An 18,528-nucleotide genomic window follows, 5' to 3' on the forward strand; every position below is an offset into this window, starting at 1 on the left:
AAGAACGGGGGAAGGTAAAACTACACTTTCTTTCTGACTGAGGCAGCCCCCTACTTTAGAGAATCCTAAAGCTGCCAGAAACTCCTCCCAGAATATATAGCAGACATAGCCTTGGTGAAGCCAGAGAACTTAAGAATAGGCAAACCTGAAGGGCAGCTAGGTGGAGCAGTGGATAGAGCTCCCGCCTTGGAGTCAGGAGGACCTGAGTTCAAATCCAGCCTCAGACCAGACAGACACTTGACTCCTACTAGCTGTGTGACCCTGTGCAAGTCACTTAACCCCCAATGCCTCACCAAAAAAAAAAAAAAAAGAACACGGGGACCTGGGACAGGGGGCCAACATAAGTGGCTGTACCAAGCCTGAAGGAAAAGTAACTGAATCCATCTGGGGCCAGCCCTATCCCCCCAAAAAATATTTGGGTCAGGGACTGAGGCAAAATAGGAAAAGGGCCCTGGCTGGGGGGGGGGAGGAGTGGTAAAGCCAACATCAAAGAGGGAAGTCTGAAAGACAGAGGTATACAACAACAGCAGCAAAAACACCAAAGATATCAGAAAGAAAAAAATTCAGTTAGTAAAACCTGGAGCACAAGTAAATTAATCAATAGAGAAAAGAATAAGATTAGAAGGCAAGCACCTAGACATTGAAAGATTGCAAATGTCTTTGAATAAATATTATGAAACAAAAGAAACTGAGCCAACACCTGATGAACCATGGAAACTCGTGGCTTCCCAAGAGAGCATGGAACCACAGCAGGATGTTCTCAAACAGTTGAAGAAAAAAATCAGAATCTTGAGAGAGTTTAGAAGGGAATAAAATGATGGCCTGAAGAGCAGAAATAATTAGTAAAATTAAAAAAAAAAACAATTTGAATCCACAGTAGTAAACCTCACCAAAGAAGTCAAAGGGAGAATAACAGATTGGAAATAAAAATAAGTGAAGGATAATTAAAACTCATGCTTCAAATTGCAAGACATACAGTGGTTAAAATAAACAATTTTAATGACAAATTGCGCAAGTGGCTAAGAGAAACACCATATATAAAGGGAAGGAAATTCAAATAATGTAAGACTTTTGCATCCACCAGTAACTACAGAAGGGATGGAATAATATATTCCAAAAAGCAAAGGAAGTCAAGATGGAACCCAAAACAAAATGCGATATGAACCTGTGCCTAATCATCGATTTTAAAAAAAGTTGGACATTCTGTAAAAGAGAGAAATTTGAACCATTCTTGAAGGGGGAAAAAAGACATTTTCAGCTTATTTGACTTGCAAATACTCAAAACAATTGAAACACAAGAGTGGCAAAGAAATAGAACTCTCAAGGAAAGCACAAATAACTAAATAAAATATTCCATCTCTATAGTCTACTAAAATAAAAGACTAGAAAGAGAAAAACACTTAGGGGGTTAAAAACAACAACAGAGGAACAGTCTAGAGTTCCCTTTCTAACAGTACGCAAAGGGATAAAAATGGGAGCAGAATGTAAAGAGGAAGAGTGATGGTGGAGAAGAACCATGGACTGAACCCCATAATCCCTACTACATACCAAAGAATGTAGTCTGTGGTATTAAACTGCAGAATGGGTGAGTGCATAAGAGGAGAGGGAAGGTGAAGCATAGAAAAGAATGTGTGATATATCGTAATCAAATCCACGGTCATCAAAGAAGAGAACTCTCAGAAGAAAAGGGGGTACAGGCAAATAAGTGAGGTAACAAAGGGAGAAATTAAAATGGGAAAGAAAAGGGGAGATGTTGCTTCAATGGGGGAAAGGTCCCACTGAAGAACATTTACATGGGGAGACATACATATTCTCTAATGGCAGATTGGGGACATCATTTCCTCTGACAGAATGTTCTATCTCTATGGACAACATCCTGCCTTAGGGGAAAGGAAATCTAAGCTCCAGGAAGTGAAGGGCTTCCAGAATAATGGGAGATCATGGACCCAGAGAGGAGACTGCGTGGCAAAGTGTTTTGCCAGACTACACATGTATAACCTGTATCAAGTTGCTTGCCTTCTCAATGAGGGCGGGTGGGGAGGGAGGAAAAGAGAAAATTTGGAACCCAAAATTTTAAAAACAAAAGTTAAAAAAAAATTTGTTTTCACACGCAACTGGGAAAATACAGGAAATGGGGTATAGAAATCTATCCTGCCCTACATGAAAACTGAAGGGGAAGGGGATAAGAGAAGGGGGGGTAGAGATAGAAGGGAGGACAGATTAGGGGTATTCAGAATGCTGCCATTTTGGGTGGGGGAAGGGATGAGATGGGGAGAAAATTTGGAATTCAAAATTTTGTGGAAGTGAATGTCGAAAACTAAAAATAAATAATTTTTAAAAAGAAAAAGGTTAGAAAAGAGAATTCAGACTTGGTACTTTAGAAGGTCAAATTCTATATGAAACAAAGAGATTAAAGAAGTTATAAATAACATAAAGACTATGAATTAAATAATAAAAAAGGAAGAAAATTAATAAAGAGGTCACGGTAAAGAAATCTTTTTTTTTGTTAAGATGAGGACATAGAAAAAGAAATTGGAGGGAAGGAGAAGTGGGGAGGGTTTGAATGAATCATTTAACTACCAGGGGAAAAAAAAAAAGAATTCGATAACAAAACAGAAGAAAAAAGGAACTGATAAGTTAATTGGGGCAAAACTAAGGGAGAGTTGACAGAGAGGTGGTGAGGGTTGATCGTGAGGGCAAAAGGGTTTCTGGAAATGGGGTTGATTTAAAGCAGATTAAGGAAATTAATAATAAGATTAAAGTACTCTCTTAAAAAAGGGAACAAGAAAGCTGATGAGAGGAAGTGAAACAGACCCGAGATTGAGCTGGAAGCAAAGTGAGCATTGCAGATAGAGCTTCTTAAGATACAGTAATAGTGGGCAGGGAATCACCAATTAAGGAAAATATAAAACTAACTCATAACTAAATGTAAATAGATTAAATAGTCCGACAAAATAAGTGACAGATTGAATAAAAAAACAAAACAGCACAATCTTTTGCTTACAATGTTTTAATACGTATTAAAAGCAAAGACATATCAAGAATAAAAATGAGAGACTGGAACAAAATGTACTATGCATCAACTGAACCCAAAAAGTCAGAAGTTGTAATCATACTATTAGACAAAACTAAACTGAAAACTCACAATTTAAACAACAATAAAGAAGAAAATTACATTATGCTGAAAAGATCCACAGATAACAAACCAATATTCAATATTAAGCTGATACGCTCCAAATACCATGACCTATAAATTCATAAGGGAAAATTAACTAATTGCAAGAAAACATAAATAGTAATATGATAATGGCAGGAGACATTAATCTCTTAAGAGGTAGGCAAATCTAACAAAGAAAAACAAGGGAAAATATAGAACTGAAAAATTGCAGAAGAAATTAAGAGCTAAAAAACTAATGTGATGACATCTTTTAAGGAAGCCCACCAAAAATAATCATATTTCACATGGAACTTTTACAAAAGATACTGCCTATAAACATAAGAAGGCAGAAATAGTAAATACACTTTATAGATCATAATGCTAGAAAAAGTTATTAGTTCAGGGAAAAAAAAGACAGACATAAAAGGAAACTTAATAATGAACCCCCACACACACCAAATCCTACCAGTTGCTAAGCTGTCAGCATCATCTGCACACCTCTCACATCCCTAAGAACTTCAGGCCTTTCCAGTAGCCCTAAAGCCAAACTGTTTTATTCCGTCTCCCCTAATTCAAGAATGAACACCCTGAGAGCAGGGAACTGTCTGGCTTTTTCTACTTGTATCCCCAATATTTAGCACTGGGCTTGGCACATAGCACCTAATAAATGCTTTTTCATTCATCTTCCCTTTCTCTCCACTCATCACCACAATCAACTCATTTCCAATAATCATTACCTCTCACCTGGGCTAATTCAACACCTCTTAACTGGCCTTCTTGCCTCAAAGTTCTACAGTCTCTACACATCCTCCACACAGCTGCCAAACTTATGTTTTTGGGTTTTGTTTTGTTTTTCTTTTGCTTTTTGGCTAGGCAATGGGGTTAAGTGACTTGCCCAGGGTCACACAGCTAGTGTCCATTGTCTGAGGCCGCATTTGAACTCAGGTTCTCCTGACTCCAGGCCCTGTGCTCTATCCACTGCGCCACCTAGTGGCCCCCAAACTTATGTTTCTAAAACACAGGTCTGACTGTATCATTTCCTCGCTCAAAATGTTTCAGGAGCTCCCTATCGTCTCTAGTACAAAATACAAGGGAGCAGGGAGTCAGGAGGACCTGAGTTCAAATCTGACCTCAGACATCTGACACTTACTAGCTGTGTGACCCTGGCCAAGTCACTTAGCCCCATTGCCTAACCCCCCCCCAAAAAAAAGGAAGCTTGAGATAAAATATGAGCTCTTTCAAGTCTTTCAAAATCGTGGTGGCTCCAACCCATTAGTCAATAAATATTTACTAAAGTCCACTATTTTGGAGGCATTCTACAAAGCACTAGAGATACAAAGAAAGACAAGGAGGTCACAGTCTAATGGAGGGACAGCATATTAACAATGAATAATAGTAGTGATAATAATAATAGCTATAGCTGGCATTCATGTAGGGCTCAGCATGTGACAGGTGTGGTGCAAAGCTCTTTACAGTATGCCCTCGTTTGTTCTTCACAACAGCCCTAGTGAGGCAGCTGCTATTATCCCCATTTTACAGAGGAGAAAACTCAGGCAAACAGAGGTTAAGTGACTTGCCCAGGGCCACAGAGCTAGTATGTGCCAGATTTTCCAGACTCCAGGCCTAGCATTCCATTCACTCTGCCACTAGCCACCCCCAACTATGTACAAACAAGCTCTGTACAGGAGAAAGAGGAAGCAGTCGCCACAGGGAAGGCACTAGAATTAAGAGTCTCCATACATGACACCCCATCTCCCATCTCTAGTGTGCCTCTCTATTCCCAAGTTACTTTGCATTTCTTGTGAATACATTTCGAATTTAACACAGCAGCATGGCCAAGTGTATAGAGATGGCCCCACAGTCATAAAGACTTGCATTTAAGTCCCGTCTCTGACACAGCCAGTCTGGGCTAGGTGACCCTACTTACTTAATCTCAATGAGCCTCAATTAAAAAATGGAATAACATTGTGCTACTTACTTCAGAGTTTTTATGAGCAAAAAATACTCTGAGAAGCACTGTGGTACAGAACAGTGATGTCAAACTCAAATAAAAACAAGGGCCACTAAATCTCCCATTTGGATCCCTGCAGGTTGTACATTGGCTTAGTTTTAAAATATAATATGTTCTTTAATGTACTTTTGCTTATTTGTTAAATATTTCCCAATTACATTTTAATCTAGTTCTGGCCATGTCATGGGCTGGGTGTTTGATACTTCTGGTGTACTGGATAGACAGGTAGTCTTCCTAAGAAAAAGCCCTTGGTTCAAGTCCCACTTCTGGCAAATACTGGCTTGTTACCTCAGCTAGTCACCTTCTCAGAAACCCAGACAACTCTCTAAGACTTAGAATCTAAGTTGCAAACTTAGATGTTACCAACTACATTGGTAAAGAGTGTTTCCTCACTGCATCAATCAACGTCTGGACTCCCACAAAAAGGCCTTCTATCAATGTAAAACATTGTTATTACCATAGGAACCTGAGGAAATTTGGTTGTCAGGGACATACTACATTTCAGTGCAGAAAAAAAGGTAATAGGTTGACACTCGTCAAATAATCCCTGGAACTTCTAATGCTCTTCTTAACTGGTTGAATGTTTTCGGTGGTCTTATCTATAAATTCACAGAATCTCTGGGTAGGAAGGGTCTTCAAAGGCTACCTCGTCTAACAAATACTTGCACACATCTAGAAAAGGGGTTCTTAACCTGGTTTTAGGGATGGATTTCAAGAGGTCCTTTAACTTGGACAAAAAAAATATTATTTTCACTAACCACTGAAATTTACCATTTCTTTCAATTATGAATTTAAGGGGAAAAAAATAGGATTCTGAGAAGGGACCTACAGGCTTCACCAGATTGCGAAAGGTGGTCATGATACAAAAAAGGTTAAGAACCTCCTGTGATTGATAGCTGTCGGCCACAGCTACAAATTCATCTGGCCATGAAAAAGAAATCAAGCCATGTCAAAAAAAAAAAAAGTTTAGCCATGACCCATAGCACAGGAATCTGTGGTGTGGGGGGAAAAGCACGGGATGTGAAGTCCAAGGGCCTGCGTTCAAATTCCAGCTCCGCCACTTTCTTTCCGAGAAAGCAAGTCCCTAGCCCTCTCTCTGCACCGCGTCTTCTGGAAAAAAGAAAGGGCTGGGCCGGATGATCCGTCCATTCCAAATGCTCCTCCTACGACACATTCACCCGCCTGCCACGCGCGCTCGATTCCACCAGACAGGTCCGTGGGACCCCCTGAAACCTCACTAGGGCTGATGGATGGATGCGCTGCAGGGTTACCTAGCAACCCCTTCCGCCTCCACCCCGGGAGATGGGAGGGGGGAGGTGAGAGCGGTGACAAGCGCGAGGACACCGACCTGAGGCGCTCAGGTCGTGGGGTCTGCTCTCGGCTTCGGCGCTCTGTTCATTCCCCATGGTGGCCTCGGGCGCCGGGAGGCAGTGATGCGGTCACGTGCGGGGGCGAGGGGGCCCGGGCTCCCCCAGGCCGGGCGGGGAGCCGGGCCCGCCCTCAGACGAGGCGAGGGAGGCGGGAGATTAGGGCGCCCGGCTTCCGAAAGCGAGGCACGAGCCGGGGCCGCCGCGTCACCCCCGGGTTAGGACGGGCGATTCGGCGCGTCCCGCTCTACCTTCAGCAAGGTGCGGCGGCAGCGGCGGCCAATGGAGGAGCGGAGGCGGGCGCGGGAACACCCCCGGGGGCAGCCCTGCAAGGGGCATGCGCCCGATCTAGCTCAATCGCTCGCTCGCTCCTTCCGGGTTGAGAGGCGGCTGCACCGGCTTCAGGAACGGGTCAGTTCCGGCGGCTTAAGGAGGAGCTGGGGCAGACGGGAGGAGACCGAGAGACAAAAGGGACACCGAGGCCGGCGCCACCTTAAAAGAACAGCGCCGCCTTTAAGGACCCGAGCAGCCTTAAATGGCCAGCGCCTCCTCAGAAGGCTAGGGCCACCTTGAAGAACCAGAGCCGCTTTAAAGGTCCAGCGCCACCCCCGAGGGCCAGAGCCACCTAAAAGGACCCAAGCCACCGAGTGCCGCCTTTAGGACCAGCGCTCTGAGCAACCTGGAGGCTTCCGCGAGTATTCTGCAGATGACATCAGGAGCAAGAAAGCGTTCGAGGTTGGGCGGGAGAGCTGAAAGGAAAACTCTCGGGGAACGCCGGTGGAAGGAGAGGAGCTAGGTGTCCGAGAGAAGAAATCACAGAAGCTCGGGTTGGAAGGATTCAGGGAACCACGTTGTGCAACGCCGACTGCGGTGCTCCAGCCGTTGCTCAGAAGCCTCTAGTGAGAAAGAACTCTAGGTCCTGAGGGAGTCCATTTTCCTTCTTGTCTCAGTCTGCCTCTTTTTGCCTTCCACGTATTTTGCCCATTTCTGCGCTTGGAAGCCAACCAAGCAGAAGCATCTTTACATCCCTTCAAGAAGACATCAGTAGATATCACCTTTCATACGTGAGCAGTCTGAAGTTGAAGGGGACTGTAGTGTGCAGAAAAAGATTAAATCACCTTATGAAAGGTGTAAAATATTGCCCCGTTAGAGTGTGAATTGGGCAAAGGGGAGGGGGGAAGAATTTTTCTGCGCAGAAAAACATAAAAATCCGAGTGTTTTAAAGAAACATTGTTTTCCCCTTAATGGGTGAGGAGAGAAAAGATCATTAGTACGATCTGGTAAGGAGCTGATAATTGGAACTAAAGAAGACTTTCTAAGAAAGACTGAGGCTTGGGGACTTTGTGGTCCCTCAGCTCATTTGCATATAGCCTTTTATGGCTTGAAAGGTTAAAATTCACAAAGTGGTAATTCATATAACTCCAGACTATGTTGTTGTTGAGTTGAAAAAGTTGCGCAGTGTCTGATGCCAGATTTGAACTCACAAAAATGAGTCATCCTGACTCCAGGCCCAGCACTGCTACCTAGCTGCCTATCCAGATTATGAGAAGATTGGGGCAGCTAGGTGGTAGTGCAGGGGGTAGAGCTCCAGCCTTGGAGTCAGGAGGACATTAGTTCAAAATCTGGCCTCAGATACTTGACACTCACTAGCTGTGTGACCCTGGGCAAGTCACTTAACCCCAATTGCCTCACCAAAACAAAAAAACAGATTATGAAGAGATTAAATAAAGTTTCAAAATTGACCAAAATTTCATGAGTGTTACCTCACAAGGGAAAAGATGAGTCAATGATTTATATTAACTGATGCAGAATGAGTAAGAACAACAAAAGAAGAAAAAAACAATGAACAAAATAATAAAAGGAAACTAAATGCTATGTAATTGTAATGACTAAAACTTGGCCCTAGAGTTGAGAAAACGCAACTTTTCCCTTCATTATGTAGTCTAGAGAAGGGGGTAGAATATTGCATTTCCTGTCAGACATAGTGGATATATTCATTGGTTTTGCAGAATTTTTCTTTTTTCAGTCTTTGTCATGCGAGAAGGCTCGAAGGATCATGAATCTGGAAATACATCTAATCCAACCTTCTCCTTTTTACAAGTGAAGAAACCAAGGCCTATAGAGGTTAAGTAACTTGCCCAATGTCCCATATGTAATAGGTGGCAGAGCTGGGATTCAAATTCAGGTCACATAACTTCAAGGTCAGTTTTTTACTTTCTAAACTCCACAACACCATGCTACTTCAGTGAGGATGAAAATGAAAAAGAACAACTTTGAGTGAATAAATTATTTTGACTATTATAAATACACAAATGAAAAATAAAGGCATATAAGGCTTCATTTTCTTTCCCTGTAAAATGAAGAAGTTGGCCTAGATGATCTATAAGGTCCTTTCCAACTCATGAGTCTGTCTACCATCCTAGAAGTCTTTGTGTCCAGCAGTATCCTACATATATAAAAGAAGTAAAAATATTTTCCTTTACCTTAGCCCTTATTTAGAGAAACAAGAACTAAATATATGGGCTGTTTCAAAAGTCTTTAGGCTATCGAGGCTTAAAATTGCTGAAAAACTTTAGGGACACCCTGTACATGAGTGATTGGTTGGATCAGTGAGTGATTTTCCTTTGGAATAATCCTTTCAAGGTGCCTTCCTTACACCTCTACAGTGAGAATTTTGTTATTCCTGTTGTGCAGATGAAGAAACTGAGACCCAGAGAGGTTAAGTATGCATAGCCTAACTAGTAAGTGTCATAGCTGGCACCCAAACCCAGTTCTCCTAACTATTCTTTGCATTACATCACAATATAACACATGATAATAAGACCTAACATTTATATGATGCATACTGTGTGCCAGACTCTGTACTAAGTACTTTGCAATTATTATCTCGTCTTATCTTCACAACAACCCTTAGAAGTAGATACTAATATTATCCTTATTTTACAAATGAGGAAAGTGAGTCAAAAAGAGGTTAAATGATGGGTCAAGGATCACATAGCTATCTAAGGATCACATAGTATCTGAGGCTGGATTTCAACTAACATCTTCCTGACTCCAGGCCAAGCTGTTTTTATACTGTGCCACCTAGTTACCCCATGATAAATGTATGGAAGATACCCAAACAATTTGTTTTGTTTGAAAAAAATCCAGTTCTGCCATGGACTCAAGAATACCTAGCCAGAGCCCCCAGTATTATGTCATTGTTATTAATATTATGCATTGGACATGGTAATAACACATGGAAATAATTAATGAAAAAGACTACAGTTTCTAGAATGCTGTTGATTAACAATAATACCTGTCTTGAAGTGTCAGGCCACAGTGAGTAAGTAGGAATAAAAAAGAACCAGAAGGGAGGAAGATAAAGGATTTCTAAGAGAATGACAGAAGCAGTCAGTACCACATCTGCGGCGAGTGGAACTAGAATCTATAAGAACCAAGTTTGAATAACAGCAGTCATGGTATCAGGAAAACAGAAACCGCTGAGATAAGTTGGAGCTGCAGAGAATAAGCTGGATAGGCGAACACAGACCTATGCTTGCCATCAGACCAAAGTAGCAACATCCACAGGCTTTCAGGCAGCTTGCTCAGTCTTTCCCAATTGGTATCATGTGTCTTTTGTATTGACTGAGTCAGAATCATTCTGGAAAAGAGATGGGTAGGGAATTATTCTGGTGCTATAAATACATGCTACAGGAAGGTGTACAATCACTTTTTCCCTATTGCTTTAACTTAGGAGGATACTGGCCCCTTCTGTGGTCATTACTGTTCTGAATGCAGCATTTTGGCTCAATGCTATTTCCTATATCCATGCAGACAGATGAGTTTAAATGAGCTTTACATGTAATGTCTGAGTTAGCCACCAGGTGGCAGGCTACACGAGCTCTTTTAGTCTGGCCACACATGTGCCCTTACTGTGGACATGCACTGTGCCCTGACTTTTGAGTGCTGGGACTCTGAACAAGTTGATCCCTGCCCCCAACTTTTAAAACACTGTTTCCTCAGGTTCAGCTTGGGGGCAGCCCTTGCTAGCCAGGTTCCAATTTAACTAAGGTAAAAAAAAAATACTGATGAAATACTTAAATATGAAATTACTCAGATCCCCAATCCTTAGGGGTAACCCACTTTCTCAGGGCACTTCCAATGACACTCAAAGATTAGTACATTGTCATCAAATAGTTTTTAATAATAAAATGTAAAATAAATATAGAAAAATCTCTTCCCTATTGCTGCATCTTCCCAGATCTTCAATGTAAATGAGAAAGCTCTTAATCAAATTCACTCAGAATTCATGAGAAGTAATAGGAAATGGGAGAATGTCCACTCCACCCATCTCATGGTTTAAAAGCAAAGCAGATAAGATGATGTTTCCCTGAATTCACTACTGGATCACCTCAGTTGTTTCTGGGCGATGCTGATCATGACTCTGAATCTCAATGCCCATTTCAGCCCTGCTCCAAAATCCTGCTTATGCTAGCCACTCGTACCAGCACTGTCATCTCAGAAGAAGAGAGGAAAGGGGAGAGGATAAATAGAATGCCCTTATTTTTCTGTTGCGATACCTCCTGTCTCGCAAAAAAAAAATCATTCTAATTCCACATGGGAAGATGGAAAATCCTTTTCACATACCAGGGTATCAAAAATGTGCTCTCATGCTCTCTCTCTTTAAATCATTTCCTTGGACCCAAAGGAAAGTCGTAATTCAATGAGATAAAAGGACAAAGCAAATTCTCCTAGGTTACATACATAAATATTGTATGTTTAAATGTTGAGTAGAATCCTTGGTTGCTTAGAGGTGAATTGGCATGAATACCCTAGAAATGAGCCAGATCTAGATATTGCCAGATTTATCTGGTAAAACGTGGAGATGGTATTAATGTTTCTAAGATTAAACCCAGCCTATCTGTCCTCAATCAATACAGAAGTCACAATTATTTATTCCAAAAAGTAAATCCTGCAGAATTCCCACCATCTTCCTACTTGAGGCTTTGCTAAACCAGCCAGTGTTTAACTCACAAACTTCCAAACTGTTTTCTTTACATAGGATATTTCTAATTATTTTGATGATTCTGTGATTTTATTCCCTCCACCAGTATAGATCACAACCCTTCCATGACTTATCCTATGAACCTCTTGTCCATGTTTTCCCATAAATCCTTCATAGCAGTCTGTCCAGTGTTCTAGAGGCCTTCTCTTTTCTTTCAGTGTGTCAAGGGTAGCAATGCATCATGCTAGCTATTCATCTTTTATCTTTCATTCTTTTTTGGGGGGGCATTTGGGGTTAAGTGACTTTCCCAGGGTCACACAGCTAGTAAGTGTTATGTGTCTCAGGCTGGATTTGAACTCAGGTCCTCCTGACTTCAGGGCCAGTGTTCTATCTACTGTGCTACCTAGCTGCCCCATCTGTCATTCTTACTATATTGCCAGCCCTTCTCTGTTTCCAATCATACATGTTCTTAATGTTGTCTTTTAGCCAGTTATTATTGTAACATACTGCAATATATTTAGATTCACTACTATATATTATTCTATTGCCTTTTGTATTAATTTTATTCTTCTGAGATCCGAATGACATATGGTACATCGGCATATAGCAGCACTGGGGGAATATTTGTGTTAAAAGGTCAGCCAAACAGAGGTGGGCACCCACACTCCCACATACTGACCTGGGTAACAAATTGAAAATAGCACCGGCCCTAATAATAAACGAGAAATCTGATGAAAAACTACATTAAGTGACTCTACCCACCCTAAAACTTCAAGAAAAGTCAACTAGAAGCCTACAGGCAATTATAAAGGGGATCAAGAAAGAAAAGCTAGCACCAATATAGCTTTCTGGGAGAAGCTTTCTGGCCAGGTAGTCCAGAGACACCTGTTACCTGTAAGTCTTTATCTAGAGGCATCAAGAGTGGAACTCCCTTTGCTATAAGTCTTTTTCTTCCATTAGTAGAGTCGTCATGAAGTTTCTTATATATAGTATAGCTTTCTCCTAGGTTCATTGTAGGATCTTGAAGCTATATTTCCTCAATGTTTCTAGTTTGTCCTCTGTTCTGATGCAGACACTGCTTTCAGCCAGTGTGGTTCTAGGGACTCTGCTAGGTTGTCCATGGAAAGTATAAAATCTTCCAAACTTATTTTTAAAAATCAAATGGTCTTCCCCTGGTCAAAAATGGGAGAAGAGGAAAGAGTGAACAGAGATTCTCTCTGTTTTTTTTCTCCAAATGATACTCTCTCATGTGCATGGCTATTGATTTTTGTGGCTTTATTTTGTAGCCTGCAATTTTGCTGAAACAATTAATTGTCTCAATTTGTATCTCTTCTGATTTCCTAGGATTTTCCAAGTAAACCATTATGTCATCAGCAAATGGGGGGAGTTTTATTTCCAGTTTACCCATGTTTATGTTTTTAAATACTCTCTCATCCTATTGCAATTTGCTATTAATTCTGGAACTATATCAAACCTTGCTTTGCTCCTAGATTTATTGAGAAATCTTCTGATGCTAAGCTTCTTAACTTAAGATTTGTAGATTTCAGGAAGAGTCTGTGAACTTAGATGGGAAAATAAAATTGCAACTTCATTCTTATTATCTCTAACTGAAATAAAGTATTTCCTTCCACTATGCATATAGAATATAAATATTATTCTGAGAAGGAGTCCAGAGGCTTTTGCAGACTTCCAAAGGGGTCTATGACCTGCAAAAAATTAAGAACCTTTGTTCTACCATATTCCCATTGCATATGATGCTTTTTTTGGTTTTAGATAGATTTTTTTAAATCTAGACTACCAAGGGAAATAATGAAAAAAGTTAGAATAAAGGGCGAATAATATTTTCAGATCTCATATTATACTACAATCTAACAAAGGGGCAATTGTCAAAATCATCTCATACTGTTTTAAAAATAGAAAAGTAAATCAATGTAAAAGACTAGAGAAGAGAGAATCAGAAATAAGGGATCTCAGTGACCAAGTACTAGGTAAACCCCAAAGCATAAGTTACTTTTAAAAGAACTCCCCATTTGATAAGAACTATTAGGGAAAACTGCAAAGCAGTCTAGAAGAAATTAGACTTAGATCAACATCTTGTACCATGTTTCACAATAAATTCAAAATGGATCTATGATGTGAATATTAAAAATCATGCCATATCATATACGTTTCATTGCTATGGGTAAAAGATGAATTTTTAACCAAACAAGTAATAGAGGCAATTACAAAAGGTGAAATAGACAATTGGGATTACCTAAAATTGAAAAGTTTTTGCATAAAATTAATGTACATAGAATAAGAACGAAAGAAGTCAAATGGGGGAAAAAACCCTTTCTATCAAATATCTCTGACCAGGGTTTAATATCTAATATATCAACGTAGACAACTAACAGAAATGACTAAATGTCATTTACCAGTAGATATATGGTCATAGGATAAAAAAAAAAACAGTTCTCAAAATCGGAATCACAAAGAATACTCTAAGTCACTAAAAATAAGAAAAATACAAATTTTTTTAAATTGGGGGGGCAGAGCCAAGATGGCAGAGTAAAAGCAGTGACTTGCTTGAGCTGTCCCCCAAGCCCCTCCAAATACCTGTAAAAATGGCTCTAAACAAATTCTAAAGCAGCAGAACCCACAAAAAGACAGTTACGGCCCAAGACAGCCTGGATGGCTGATTGGAAAGGTCTATTACGCCAGGTGGGGAGTGGAGCGCAGTTCAGTGTGGGCACACAGGCAAAACAGGCCTCAAGGAACCTAGACCAAGCCTCAGAGGACTGAATCTCAGGCAGCTGTGGTGGTTTCCAGACTTCTTAACCCACAAACACCAAAGACAACTTTCAGTGGGAAAAGTCTGTGACTGTGGTGAGAGAGAAGCACAGTTCCAGCCCCAGTGCCCTGGGCGTGGCTGGGGGAAATGGCTGCTTCTGAAGCTTCCTGCCCACTGAGAGGGAATCTAGTGGCTGATCAGAGGGGATTTGCAGAGTGCAGGATTCTCTTGCTTTGCCTGGGCTTGGATTTGGGTCACAGTTCTGAGTGGCAGTCCTGGGGTTAGGAGGAGTGCTGGCGTGGTGAGCTTGTAGTGGTGGTGTAGAAGAAATCTTCCTCACAGTTCCAAGACACTTGTGGTCATTCATAGACCAGAGCACAGGCCAGGAAAGGAGTAAACACCTTGCCTTTGATCATATCACCTTGGAAGAACTGAAAATTTACAGGTCCCTAGAAGTATCCAAAAACAGCTACACAAAACCCCTGAAGCTTGACAGTACTCCACACTGGAAGCAGACCCCTACCTTAACAAAGAGTTTAACACTCAAGTTTTTGGCTGGGATCATGAACAAACAAAGGCGCCAAAAAAGTCAGACCATAGAATCTTTCTTTGGTAACAAAGAAGATCAAAATATACAACCAGAAGAAGACAACAAAGTCAAAGCTCCTACATCCAAAGCCTCCAAGAAAAATATGCATCAGTCCCAGGCCATCAAAGAGCTCAAAAAAGAGTTTGAGAAACGAAGAAGAGAAGTAGAGGAAAAACTGGGAAGAGAAATAAGAGTGATACAAGAAAATCATAAAAAAAAGTCAACAGCTTGCTAAAGGAGACCCAAAAAATTACTGAAGAAAATAACACCTTAAAAAATAGCCTAACCCAAATGGCAAAAGAGGTCCAAAACGCCAGTGAGGAGAAGAATGCCCTAAAAAGCAAAATTGGCCAAATGGAAAAGAAAGTCCAAAAGCTTACTGAAGAAAATACTTCCTTAAAAATTAGAATGGAGCAAATGGAAGCTACTGACTTTATGAGAAATCAAGACACTGTAAAAACAAATCCAAAAGAATGAAAAATAGAAAACAATGTGAAATATCTCATTGGAAAAACAACTGACCTGGAAAATAGATCCAGGAGAAGAATTTAAAAATAATTGGACTATCTGAAAGCCATGATCAAAAAAAGAGCCTAGGCAACATCTTTCAAGAAATTCTCAAGGAAAACTGCCCTGATATTTTAGAAGAGGGCAAAATAGAAATGAAAGAATCCAGATCACCTTGAAAGAGATCCCAAAGGAAAACTCCTAGGAATATTGTAGCCAAATTCCAGAGTTCCAGGTCAAGGAGAAAATATTGCAAGCAGCCAGAAAGAAACAATTCAAGTATTGTGGAAACACAATCAGGATAACACAAGATTTAGCAGCTTCTACATTAAGACGGAGGGCATGGAATATAATATTCTGGAGGGCAAAGGAGATAGGATTACAACCAAGAATCACCTACCAGCAAAACTGAGTATAATCCTTCAGGGGAAAATGGCATTCAGTGAAATAGGGACTTTCAAGCATTCTTGATGAAAAGACCAGAGCTGAATAGAAAATTTGACTTTCAAATACAAGACTCAAGTGAAACGTGAAGAGGTAAACAGGAAAGAGAAATCATAAGAGACTTATTAAGGTTGAACTGTTTACATTCCTGCATGGAAAGATGATATTTGTAACTCATGAGACCTTTGCCAGTTATTAGGGTAGTTGGAGGGTAAAATTATGTGAATGTAGATAGATAGATAATAGATAGATAGATAGATAGATAGATAGATAGATAGATAGAGATAGAGGGCACAGGGTGAGTTGAAGATGAAGGGGTGATATCTGGAGAATAAAATTAAGGGGTGAGAGAGGATTACACTGGGAGAAGGAGAAAGGGAGAGGTAGAATGGGGTAAATTATCTCACATAAAACAGGCAAGAAAAGGCTTTTACAATGGAGGGGAAACAGGGGAAGGTGAGAGGGAATGAGTGAATCTTATTCTCATAGGATTTGGCTTAAGGAGGGAATAAGATACACACTCAGTGGGATATGGAAATCTATTTTACCCTACAGGAAAATAGGGAGGAAGGAGACAAGAGAGCAAAGGGACGATAGAGTGGAGGGCAGATTGAAGGAGGGGGTAATCAGAAACAAACACTTCTGAGGAGGGACAGGGTCAAAAGAAAGAATAGAATAAATGGGGGGTGGGATAGGATGAAGGGAAATATACTTAGTTTTTCACTACTATGGAAGTGTTTTGCATGACTATACATGTACAACCTGTATCAAGTTGCTTGCCTTTTCAATGAGGATGGGTGGGTGGGGAGGGAGGAAGGGAGAAAATTTAGAACCCAATGTTTTAAAAACACATGTTAAAAAAATTGTTTTCACATGCAACTGGAAAATAAGAAATACAGGAAATGGGGTACAGAAATCTATCCTGCCCTACAGGAAAATAGAAGGGGAAGGGGATAAGAGAAGGTGGGGAGAGATAGAAGGGAGGGCAGATTAGGGGAAGGGTTATTCAGAATGCATGGAATCTTTGGGTGGGGGGAGGGATGAGATGGGGAGAAAATTTCAAACTCAAAATCTTATGGAAGTGAATATTGAAAAATAAAAATAAATAAAATAAAATAAATTTAAAAAATCAAAAAAATTCTGAGGTTTCACAGCAAGTTGACAAAGAGGACAAAAGGTGGGAATAGTTAATACTGGTGGGGTCATGGGAAAATTGGCACACTATTGCATTGTTTGGCAGAACTATGAAATAATACAATCATTCCAAAAAGCAAATTGGAATTATGTAAATAGAGCGGTTAAACCGTGCATGCTCTTTGGCCCAGCAATTCCATTGCTGCACAAATATTCCAACAAGGCAACTGAGGAAAAGAAAGACTCTATATGTGTCCAGATATTTATTGCAGCACTTTTTGTGGTAGCAAAGAACAAGTTAGATAGTTATTGATTGAGCTTTATATGTCACATAGAGCAGTTCAGTGCCACAGGGGTTAGAATGCTAGACATGGGGTCAGGAAGACCTGAGCTAAAATCTCAATTTATTTACTAGCTGTGTGACCCTGGGCAAGTCACTTGACCCCCATTGCCCAACCAAAAAACAAAGAAAAACCCCAAAAGAATTGCACAAGATCTAGCAGCTTTAACTATAAACAAGAAGAGATCTTGGGATCCAAAAGTCACAAAAGGTAGACTAATAAGCAAAAATAACTTACCCTGAAAACATGAGAATAATCCTATGGAGATACCATAGGAGATATGATAAAGCATGTTGTCTACCTCCTGACAAACTAGTAATAGACTCAAGCTGTAAAAAGGGACACATATTTTTAAATATAGCCACTATGTGGATTTATTTTGCTTGTCAATGCTTATTTTTTATGGGTTTTTTTTTCCTGTCTTTAATTAGGCCCCACTTTAATGGGGAAAGAATTTGGTAAGGAATCTAGCAATAGAAATGCCAAAAAGAAAAAGAGGATCATTGAAATGTTTTAAAAAACAAACAGAAAAGAACAGAAGAAATTTTAGGTGGAAGCATAGACAAACAGGTCAGTTTTGAAGATAACATATTACATGTAATTGGAAAAAATAAAAATACCCTTAAAATCAAATTTTTTTTCATCTGGGGAAATTTTTTGTTTTCTGTTCTTTATTAAAAAACAAAATATTTTTAAAAACATTGAATTCATTTATATTTTAAAGCAAGCTATATGGAATAGAAATTTATGATTTCATATATAATCCTCTTTATGCTCTATTTTATATATGAAAATGCTTTTTTGGTGCTTGTTAAATTTATAATTATGTATGTGTGTGTGATATGTGTGTACGTGTGTTTAAAAGAAAGGAAAAAAAATGGGCTTGTATAGCACAAGTATCTTGGGAACATCAGTCTCTTTCCTGATGCCTTTTATCTTTTTACCCTCTTTCTCTCTGCTTTAAGATTCACTTATAATCCCTATGCAGATAATACCCTAGTCTACATATACACACCTGATCTCTCTCTCTCTTGAACTCAGTTCCACATTTCCAACAGCTTACTTTGCATCTTCACATGGATGTTTCATCAGCATATCAAACTTAGTATCTCAAAACCAGAATTTACTACCTGTGTCCCTGAATCTGTCCCCTTTTTAAATTTCTTTTTTCTTTTGCATTTTTTTAATTAATTCATTTTGATTTATCAGCAATCACTTCCA

General features: G+C 40.0%; 2 protein-coding genes across 4 annotated transcripts in view; one reads left to right on the forward strand and one right to left on the reverse strand.

The window, feature by feature from the left end:
- Positions 1–6,918, reverse strand: part of BORCS5 (BLOC-1 related complex subunit 5) — a 94,072-nt gene extending 87,154 nt beyond the window's left edge. The window contains exon 1 of one of the 2 annotated variants that reach the window (XM_021001519.2): positions 6,513–6,918. In XM_021001519.2, coding sequence (XP_020857178.1) covers positions 6,513–6,574 — 62 coding nt within the window. In that variant the 5' untranslated portion in view covers positions 6,575–6,918. The remainder of the gene's footprint in view (positions 1–6,512) is intronic. The other variant, XM_078155803.1, reaches the window with a different exon arrangement.
- The window catches only part of MANSC1 (MANSC domain containing 1), a 46,691-nt gene that overhangs the window by 1,182 nt on the left and 26,981 nt on the right, over positions 1–18,528 (forward strand). The gene's annotated exons all lie outside the window — the stretch shown is intronic.

This window comes from Phascolarctos cinereus, unplaced genomic scaffold, assembly GCF_003287225.1.
Source record: "Phascolarctos cinereus isolate Bilbo 61053 unplaced genomic scaffold, phaCin_HiC Scaffold_1;HRSCAF=81, whole genome shotgun sequence".
NCBI lineage: Eukaryota > Metazoa > Chordata > Mammalia > Diprotodontia > Phascolarctidae > Phascolarctos > Phascolarctos cinereus.